General features: G+C 36.5%; 1 protein-coding gene across 1 annotated transcript; it reads left to right on the forward strand.

Moving 5' to 3' along the window:
- The first annotated feature begins 8,129 nt into the window (after positions 1–8,129).
- LOC131165763 (heat shock cognate 70 kDa protein 2-like) lies at positions 8,130–11,598 on the forward strand. Its single transcript, XM_058123805.1, has 2 exons — positions 8,130–8,619; positions 9,630–11,598. Exons 1-2 carry the CDS (start codon positions 8,406–8,408, stop codon positions 11,366–11,368), a joined length of 1,953 nt encoding a protein of 650 aa, XP_057979788.1. The 5' UTR covers positions 8,130–8,405; the 3' UTR covers positions 11,369–11,598.
- Positions 11,599–11,607: the final 9 nt, after the last annotated feature.

Genomic DNA, 11,607 nt, shown 5'->3' on the forward strand with positions numbered 1-11,607 from the left:
CACCTCCCTTGATGGATCATCATCTTTATTCACCAATATATTTTGCAGATTTATTTTATTTATTTTGTTTTATTCTCAAAATTACTCCACTAATTGAACTCAAATTGTACATAATAATATCAACTATACATTTTATATACTTTTTCTTTATGACTTAAAAAAAAAAATTGTATAAAGGAAATCATGTAGTTGTAACTATCTTGATTTCCTTGACCAGATTAATTGTATTTTATCTCTTGTAAATCTGCTATCCGATAACCTAAAATATTCTTGTTACATTATTTGAATATTTTGTATATTGTTGTGTGTTGGAATTTGTAACCGCAATACTCTATATGGTCCTTATATATAAGACATCTTCGTATCAAGAAAAGTCACTTCCGCAATTTTTACATGGTATTTAGAGCACGTTCCTCTAACGAGTTTTTTTTTTTTTTTTTTTTTGTTCCTCATGGTCTTATTCCTGAACCTATGATTGTCAATAATTCCAAGCTTACTATCAGTGGTGACACTTATCTTGTTTGTAACGTCCCTCAATTTCTTAACATAAAATGTAATATATGAAATAAAATGGTCAACCCGAACCCGTGGGTAACGGGGACACCTGTCAATCACAGCAGAAATCTAAGCAGCAGTAAAATAAAATCTCAAACATTCAACCATGAAACATAATACCAGAGTTATTTACATTCCCAAAATATTGTATTTATTTACAATCTTTCAAAAGTCAAAAATGACACTAGGACCTTACAACAAAAATCTCCTAATCCTAGTTCAACGTTTACCCTTCTAGTAGGAAAACTCCACTCACTCAATGGCGGCCTTGACCCGTCGGTTTCTCTGGATTTCCTAAAAAATATGTTAATGTTGGGGGTGAGACACTTCTCAGTAAGGGAAAATAAACTAAATACAGCTGTGTGACAACATTAACATTTAAAGTGCTTATATATATACAATACATTTCATAATTCTGGAAATAATCATAATATCATACTGGATAATCATGTACTTTCATAATTGCTAGTAAATCATAACATACATAAGCATCTGTTATAACTGTAATACTAAAAATATACCCAAGATGAATAGCTAACTGGTGTTATGTATTACCCCCCATGACGGGTTGTGCAGCCCGAAGGCGAGACCCAACAATGGCTGGCCGACCACAATCGAATCAAATATGTTTGTAAATACGATGGGCCTGCGACAACCTGATCCGGACTACCAGGTGGACGTCCACACTCTACTGAAAGCCACATGATTATCCATCTCCCATCCCCTCGTAGGATGGTTAGCACTAATCTGACGTAGATGTCTGATCTACAAAATAGGTACGGTACCGAGCCCTGAACTGAACTAAACTAACATCCTGATTGTAATAATATATAATACATGAACATACATAACATCATCATGGCCTCATGCCGAAAACATAGATACGGCCTCGCGCCGAAATCATAAATACATGGTCTCGCGCCAAAATCGTAAATATGGCCTCATACCTATAATATAAAATACATGGCCTCGTGCCAACATCGTAAATACAGCCTCATGCCGATAATATAAAAATACATGGCCTCGTGCCAACATCGTAATTACGGCCTCGTGCCGATAATATAAAATACATTTTAGGTATTTACATTATGAAAAATAACTCTTTTTTTTTTTTTTCATATATTCGTCAAACTCAGTATAACATAACTCGTCTTTTCAAAATACCTGGAAGTATGATTGCTCGTAAAATCACTCATATCTTGATTCACTTCACATAAAAAAATAATGTTCATGCCACACATATGCCGTTTAAAGTCATGCTTCATATTAAAAAAAAAATCATCATTTCTGGCATCTCGTACATACATATATATTTTAATCATAATAGCAGTATTTTCCAAACATACATTTCATCTATAATATACACGTATGACATTTGCTTTTCTAGAAATAAATTTACTCATAATCAATAATAAATTGCATGGAAAACAGCTGCTTTAGTTTATTCCTTTACCTGGCTACTGAGATAGCCCTCAAAATATCCTAGGCTAACCCCCGTATGACTTCCTGATCAATACCCTGAAACTCAAAACTCCCAATATTAAACATCAGTATTTTCATGCTTACATCAATTTCTATAACTACCATAAAGTCTAATTTGGTTTAAAAAGTCTTACCTCAACTCTAGGATAATTTCCAACTTCGTTTTCTCAACGATCTGCTCTGGCAAACTTGTAGGGAACTTCGCCAGGAGCGTCGTGGTAGCCTCAGATCTTCGATCCAGTGTAAAACTAGCCCAAAATCGAAGAGAGAGAGAGAGAGAGAAAGGGCCGAAGAGGAGAGAGAGAGAGTGGAGAGGAAGCTTCAAATGACATTTAAAATCGGATTTTTCATATATATAGACAGCAGAATTCGTAGACGAGCCCGATCTTCGTCGACGAGTTCTTTGCAAATTTCATTGACAAAACACTGTGTTCGTCGACGAATTCAGGCAATCTCTTAAAAATTATTTTATTACCCAAATGCAATTTCGTCGACGAAGGCTACGGCCTCCTTCTGTTTCTGTCTCTATTCCCCTCTCTCTTTATTATTCAAATTTCCATTTTAAATTCGGGTCGTTACATTGTTGCCATCAATGTTGGCTCCCAACTTCCTCTCAAGCTAACCCCTTCCAACTTTAACTTCATTGCGCGTCCAACTGATGTCCTTGCTCATTGGCTATGATCTCCAAGGCTATCTTGACGGTATCACTGTCTGTCCGTCACCAACGCTCCCCACCAAGACCTCCTTTACTGAATCATCTTCTGCAAATGTCCCAAATTCAGCCTTTTGGCGTTGGTTCAGGCAAGATAAGTTAATCTTTCACACCATTTTTGCATCTATCTCTAAACCGATGATGTCACTCATTACCGCTTCATTCATTACTTGTGATGCATGGTCCAAGTTGCAACGATTGTATGCCAATAAGATGGAGGAAGACTCGCCTGACTCAATAGTGTTAGGCCTATGTTGACGATGTGACGATGCCGACGTTCACTTGTACCATTTTAGTTGAGGTGTATGAGGAGCAATGGTTAGCCAACTAATAAAATTAGAAGAAAGATACTGTTGATTGACATACAATCGTTGCAACTTGGATCATGCATCACAAGCAGTAGACGAAGCACCAATGAGTGGCATCACTGGTTTGTAGATAAATGCAAAGTTGGCGTGAAGGATCAGCTTAATTATTTTGCCTAAACCAAAGCAAGAAGGCCAGATTGGGGGCATTTGCAAAAGATGATCCAATAGAGGAGGTGCTGGTGGGGAGCATCGGTGACAGATAGACAATGGTAGCCCTGGAGGTCATAGCCAATGAGCAAGGCCATCAGTTGGGCACGCCATGAAGGAAAGTTGGACGGGGTCAGCTTCAGAGGAAGCTGGGAGCTGGCATTGATGGCAACAAGATGAGTGTCACCACTATCAGTAAGCTCAAAATTATTGACAATCATAGACTCAGGGGATGCGGCCATGAGGAACAAAAATAGAAAAAAGAAAAAGAAAAAACTTATTAGAAGAATGTGCTCTAGATACCATATAGAAATTGCGGAAGTAACTTTCATTGATACAAAAATGTCCTATATACAGAGTCTGTATAGAGTATTGCGGTTACAAATTCAAGCACCCAACAATGTCAAAACTATTCAAATAACGTAACATGAAGATTCTAAACTATTGGATAGCCGATTTACAATAGATAAAATGTAATTAATCTAGTCAAGGAAATCAAGATGATTACAATTAGATGATTTCCTTTATAAACTTAATAAAATCTTGAATACAAATGTCTCATAGTTAAACTATTTCAATCGCTCACTCTAGTAAAAATTTTAATTTAATTTTAAATATTATCGTAGCGAGAAGAGTTCAAAATCTCATTAAATTTATAACATGATATAGACCACTTTTTATGGCATGGTAACTATAATTTAGCCTCCGAATAAATAATTTCATCTTTATTACTTCAACATCTATTTATCTAATGATATAAAGTTTATAAATTTATCCTATTTCTTTATTTTTAATGGGAATAAATGTCTGTGGTATGCAATTAATTACTTAACATACAAATATATGAATATATGTTGATGGAATCTATACGTATATTAATTAGTTTTAGCAAACTAGAATGATAATGAAATTAAATATATATAGCATATATAAACTAGTATATGATAAAAGAGTGGTGACTTGGGAATCTAATTCCCTATTTAGCTAGCTAGACCTATAATATATATTATATAGAAATTATATAAAATCAAATCCTTAACACAGAACGCACGCATGCACATAGGGGGCGATAGGGGTGAGCATAATTCAGTTTAACCGAATTAACCGGATTAACCGGCTGAAATTGGTCGGTTCGGTTCGGGTATAAAATCTGGTTCGGTTAAAATTATACAAACTTTCGGTTAATCGGTTTCGATTCGGTTAACGGTTAAAAAAATACCGGTTAACCGATTAACCGAATTACTAATATTTTATATTTTAAATATAATTTATAATAGGGTGGTCTGTGGTCGGGTAGGGCAGTGAACTGAGTGAAGTGTGACTGTGTGAACACTGAATAGCTACAATAGCTGTCGGGCGACTCGGGGCCTCGGGCTTGGCCGCTGCCTGCTTGGGGGCATGGGGCTTGGGGCTGGGGGGAAAAAAAGGCTTCGTTCACAACTTCACACTTCACACTTCACACTCACAAACTCACAGTGGGGAATCTAGGGATTGCCGGATTGGGGATTAGAGTTAGGGTTTCTCAGTTTCTCAGTTTCTCTGCGCTCTGTGCCTCTACCAAGTGCCGATCTGCCCCGCACGGCGCACGCCTGCAGGCCGCAACTCTCCTGCCTCTCCATCGGACCAGTGGACCACCTCTCAGAGTCGGCACCAACTCACCGTGCAAACCCGGACCCCAGTAACTCCTCCTCCTCCTCCTCCTCACTTTCTCAGTTTCTCTGCGCTCTGCACCTCTGCCGAGTGCCGATCTACCCCGCACGGCGCACGCCCGCAAGCCGCAACTCTCCTACCTCTCCATCGGACCAGTGGACCACCTCTCAGAGTCGGCACTAGCTCACCGTGCAAACCCGAACCCCAGTAACTCCTCCTCCTCCTCCTCGTCTTTCGTCTTCTTCTTCTTCTTCTTCTTCTTCCACTTTTGTTATTATATTTATGTGCGTGCATTTTAAATAATTTCGGTTAAAGTCGGTTAAAATCGGTTAACCGAATTACCCGTTCGAATAATTCGGTCGGGTCCGGTTCGGTTTCCTCCTCCAATTCGGTCGGTTCGGTTAATGATTTTATTTAACCGAATTTTTCGGTTAATTCGGTTAATTACCCGAATTTGACCGAACCGACCGTTTGCTCACCCCTAGGGGGTGATAGAGGAAGTGGGGGTGGGGAAGAGAATTCTCTTCCTGCTCTTTTCCTTTATAATTGTTACTCCCAAAAAAAATCGATTTGACCTTCGGTGAGCTTTTCGATCTCGATTACCTAAAAATGATGAAAACAATGGTGGCTTGAAGAACCAAGAGTGTACTCCGGGGGATCAATCTGATGCCTAAGTCAGGAATTGGCTTGGAGAGATATGATGCAATAATAAAATATGGTTTAGAATGAGATATCTTAGTCTTTCCGTAGTACCCCTTTTATATTGGCCAGATTTGACCCTAGTAGATCTGTCAAGTCAATATATGGCCGACATTAATGACTCTGATCGAACGATTGACTTGGTAGATGATTTCACCCATTAATACTAGGCACATGCCTTCTCTTTAGGATAGATGATATATTTAGGGTATATCAATAATTAATTAATTACTTTATTCGGATTGTAAACGAGTTAGGTTTAGTTGAATGGAATTTTCCAATAATTAAATTTATTATTTTATTAAAATTTTAATTGAACTTCCGAACTTAAGTTGAACTTTAATAAATTTATTTATTCTTATTTATTATACAAATGACCAAGCTTAGAAGTACTTATCAAGGCAGACTAGAGAAATGCTCATGAACAAGTTGATCATTTTAAAACTTTTACTCGAGAGATGAGATGAGAGACTTTTAGAATTTTGTTAAGCAAAAAAAATGTATATATAAATAAATGGACTCTCATTGCTGCTGTCTTAAACACTTTTTGTTCCCACCAAACTAGCTTATTAGTCCTAAGACTCTACTTTTAGACCCACTACAATCTATCAATTCTAATCTTAGCTCATTAAATTACTTATAATTAAATATAACCTAAACCCATTAAACGAGTTCAAATTGAACCTATAATCGAATAGCTCGGAAGCTGACACGAGTATAACTCAGCCATTCATATTCAAATTTGATTCATTTGTTAAACGAACTGCAAAATTATAATTAAATTTCATTCATTTATGTAATGAACAAGTCTAAATGAATTATCATCAAGCCCTTTTCTGGAGAATGCCGATGTAATGAAGCAACTTATCTTGTGAGAATGCCTGGGAAGGGTGGACTTGTGAACAGCTTCACAAGCCCGGCCCATGGTTTCCCCATTTTCGCCTTTTCAAAAGTAAAGCCCATAGACCATAGGCCCATAATGCCCAACTCTGTTTTAATATGAAAATATAACGCTTTTTTTATTATTATTTTTGGCAAAACAATTCAGTCACATGGGGTGCTTTCTTATGGATTTAAAAATCTTATCTGGGAAAAATAAAAGCATAATCCATTTAACTGTAGAAAATATTTTCACGCTTTAATTTTAATTTTTTTTAAAATCAAATTATCTTCAATATATATATATGTACTGATATATCTCTCGGATTCACCATCACCACCATCACTACTACTACTACATCATCTTTTACTAGGTATGGTATCTCTTGTGATTACTAGGGTAATATTCAAATTAATGTGATGTGAAGATATATTATAAATTTATGGCCGAAGACTCTTCTAATCTACAACCATAATTCGGATTTAAATTTATTAAGGTAATATCCAAGTTAATGTGATGATATATATAATATTAAAATTTTAAAAAATTAATAAATTAATTAAATTAAATTTTTATATATAGTAAAAGAATAAAATATCATTAAATTTTTTTTTTTTTTTATTTAGGACTTGAAATGGAGTTGATAAATTAAATTACACATTGCATGCTCTTCAATATTGCTATATTATGAAGGAGGTTTTCTAATTGATTTGTTACTTTTGGATCACCTATAAATAAGAGGAAAAAAAAATTTAAATATTCTCAATGTTCTCTAAGGGTATTTTCTTATGCTTAAGTAAAAGTAGAAAAAGTACGAAGAAAATGAAAATAGTGAATAAAATGCGTCATTTTGAGATGTCCTATCTCACTTTAGGGTATTATAAATATATATATATATATATATATATAGAGAGAGAGAGAGAGAGAGAGAGAGAGAGAGACCCTCTCGACATCAATACTCAATTCCCTTAGATCTAATAAGACTACAGGAGTTATTCTCTTTTTATTTTCCATTATTCAATAGTTATAGGTTCCTTAATCTCCTCTTTAATTAACTGTACACTTAAAAAAATTCCTTAATTTTCTTAGATATTTTATATACCATCAATAATAATTATTAATTTAAAAATAATATTTTAAAATTAAAAAAATAATATAATATTCATGCTTGGATTTTAAATAATATTTTATATTAATATTTGAAGTGCAATATATAAATTTCTTTCATACCTTAATTTTGATAAAATTATTGAATTTTATTAAAATTTACAAAAATGTAAATACAAAATACACATGACTACAAATACAACAAAAGAAAAATGTTTTAAAATATTTTTCTCATAATTGTGAATAACTTTCTTATTCAAAAAATAAATATAATTCTCAATAAGAATTACGTATACTAATAATAAAAATTACTAAATATAGACTGTATAAGTTAAGTATAATATTATTTTTGTAAAATCATTTTTAATAGGAATCGGTTGAAAAAAAATAAAAATAAAATATAATAATAATTATTATTATTATAATAATAAAGGGCACAAAAGCAAATGTGCACTTTTCGTTGCGTGTAGAAGGAAGCCACGTGAAACGTATGCCACTTAACTTCACAGATTTATTGGTCCAGAATTCATATACTTATGCGGGAAAGAAATCTTGACAAAACATCTGCACCGTCCATGCACTTTCCATCGACGAGTTTCAAATCATCGCTTTGCAGAACATTCCAGAAACCCTAACTAGCGCAAAAAGTCTATATATTGACTTGAGTCTTACTCTTCGTCTCTCTCCTATAATCCATTCAGGATTTGTGTTAAGCCTTCCGTTCTTGGTTTTTTTTAATTCTTCCTATTTGATTGTGTGTATTTTGCATTCGTCATTCGCATTTTGGTTTTTCAATCAAACGAGAATGGCCGGAAAAGGAGAGGGGCCGGCGATTGGTATCGATCTCGGAACGACGTACTCGTGCGTCGGAGTATGGCAACACGACCGTGTGGAGATCATCGCCAACGATCAGGGCAACCGAACGACGCCGTCTTACGTCGCCTTCACCGATACAGAGCGTTTGATCGGCGATGCGGCCAAGAACCAGGTCGCCATGAACCCCACCAACACGGTGTTCGGTATGAAATTGGATCCATTCTGCATTCATTAGTGTTGCATTTCAAGTTCTGCCTTTTTTTTTAGTCTGTTTAATATATTGATTGCGTAAGCTCTGTTTTGCTCAATGGTATGTTTTGATTATTTTTTTTATGAGGTTTTACTCTATTTCTTTGGAGGTTTAAAAAAAGGTAGCAAAATATAATTCTGTTAAAACTCAATTGTTGCCACATGTTCCGAAGAATTTGTTATCTGAATTTTTCTATTTGTGAAAATTAGGGTCTTTAGATTGAGAATTTCTTTCCAACGAGCTTGTGATATATCCATACAAGGGAGATATAGAAAGGGGATTCTTGACTTTAAAAAATGTAAATAAATTTTATATATTTTAAAAATAAATAAAAATTAAGAAAATCACAAATATAATGTAAGAAAGAAAAATTAATTATACTTTGCAAGCTCCTTATCTGCCATTCAAAAATTGCTAACATGAATACATGACATGAATCATGACAAGAAATAGCTGTACTATTACAAAGTTCAAACTATTTTCAATCTAAGATGCAATTCTTGTTATTTTGAAAAGATTGAAGTTCAAGAGTCTTAGAAATCACCTCATATTATGAGATTCCTTTTATACAAACATGTAGTTAAAATTTTTTAACCAATTTTTACTTGAGTTTCACACACCCAAAATGCGTAAGCCTCAACTAAAAATGCACAAAAGGCGTGACTTCTGTAAAAATTTGTTAGCCTTTTTGGAATTTGGTATTTTAGATTGAGCCGGCGTCTTAGGCACATGTTATTAAGGCAGGCCTCATTGAGCCTTCTAAAACACTAAACAAAATAAATTGGATTTGTACAGTATGAAGGGGTTTATCTTTTCATTCAATTGTTTAATCAGTATGGGTTATTAGTATGAAGGGGTTCTCATTTTCTTTGGTGCCTTGTTGCTAGTTTGTTGCTACTTACTTTCAAAATTTTGAGTTGTTATATTTGGTATGGTTTCAACGGAATGAAACATTGTGTACAGATGCCAAGCGTTTGATTGGTAGAAGATTCAATGATGCTTCGGTTCAGAGTGATATCAAGCTATGGCCATTCAAGGTTATTCCTAGTGCCGGTGACAAGCCCATGATTACAGTGGTCTATAAGGGTGAAGAGAAACAGTTTTCTGCAGAAGAAATCTCTTCCATGGTTCTGATGAAGATGCGTGAGATTGCGGAGGCCTACCTTGGTTTTACAGTGAAGAATGCAGTTGTCACTGTCCCTGCATATTTCAATGACTCTCAGCGCCAGGCCACCAAGGATGCTGGAGTCATTGCTGGCCTTAATGTTATGAGAATTATCAATGAGCCAACTGCTGCTGCCATTGCTTATGGTCTTGACAAAAAGGCAACCAGTGTTGGTGAGAAGAATGTTCTCATTTTTGACCTTGGGGGTGGCACTTTTGATGTGTCGTTGCTTACCATTGAAGAGGGAATCTTTGAAGTGAAGGCCACTGCTGGAGACACCCATCTTGGAGGAGAGGACTTCGACAACCGGATGGTGAATCACTTTGTTCAGGAATTCAAGAGGAAGCACAAGAAGGATATCAGTGGAAACCCCCGGGCTCTGAGGAGGCTGAGGACTGCTTGTGAGAGGGCGAAGAGGACTCTCTCATCAACTGCTCAGACAACCATTGAGATTGATTCTTTGTATGAGGGTGTTGACTTTTACACGACTATCACTCGTGCTAGATTTGAGGAGCTCAACATGGATCTATTTAGGAAGTGTATGGAACCCGTTGAGAAGTGTCTGAGGGATGCCAAGATGGACAAGAGCAGTGTCCATGATGTTGTTCTTGTTGGTGGGTCTACTAGAATTCCCAAGGTGCAGCAGCTGTTGCAGGACTTTTTCAATGGGAAGGAACTCTGCAAGAGCATTAACCCGGATGAGGCTGTTGCCTATGGTGCAGCTGTTCAAGCTGCAATCTTGAGTGGTGAGGGGAATGAGAAGGTCCAAGACCTGTTGCTTTTGGATGTGACCCCCCTTTCCCTTGGGCTGGAGACTGCAGGAGGTGTCATGACCGTGTTGATTCCAAGAAACAGCACCATTCCCACCAAAAAGGAACAAGTGTTTTCTACCTACTCCGACAACCAGCCTGGTGTGTTGATCCAGGTTTATGAGGGTGAGAGAACAAGGACACGAGATAACAACTTGTTGGGTAAATTTGAGCTCTCTGGTATTCCTCCAGCTCCCAGGGGTGTACCTCAAATCACGGTTTGCTTTGATATAGATGCCAATGGTATCTTGAATGTTTCGGCTGAGGACAAGACCACTGGACAGAAGAACAAGATCACCATCACCAACGACAAAGGCAGATTGTCCAAGGATGAGATTGAGAATATGGTTCAAGAGGCTGAGAAGTACAAGTCCGAGGACGAGGAGCACAAGAAGAAGGTTGAGGCCAAGAATGCGTTGGAGAATTATGCTTACAACATGAGGAATACTGTAAAGGATGAGAAGATTGGAGCAAAACTTGTAGGGGCAGACAAAAAGAAGATTGAGGATGCCATTGATCAAGCCATCCAGTGGCTTGATGGCAATCAGCTTGCAGAGGCAGATGAGTTTGAGGACAAGATGAAGGAGCTGGAAAGCATCTGCAACCCCATCATTGCAAAAATGTATCAGGGTGCTGGGGCTGATATGGGTGGTGCCATGGATGAAGATGTTCCTTCCTCTGGTGGCAGTGGTGCTGGTGCAGGACCAAAGATTGAGGAGGTCGACTAAATTTTATTTTATTTAGAAATTTACTTTTTGGGATTGTTGGTCAAGTGGATGATTCTGGAGCTGGTGATTGGATTTTTTTTTCCCCATTCTCTATTCCCCTTTCGGAGATGTGGTTAGTCAGTTAGGTCACACACTGTTGAAGTTTTATTGCATTATCCTCAATATTACAAATCAGTATGTTAGTTTTGTTTCTCAATTTACAATTCCGGGTATTACTTTTGTTTCTCAAACATCTCTCT

This window comes from Malania oleifera, chromosome 10 (assembly GCF_029873635.1).
Source record: "Malania oleifera isolate guangnan ecotype guangnan chromosome 10, ASM2987363v1, whole genome shotgun sequence".
In the NCBI taxonomy this organism is placed as follows: Eukaryota; Viridiplantae; Streptophyta; class Magnoliopsida; order Santalales; family Ximeniaceae; genus Malania; species Malania oleifera.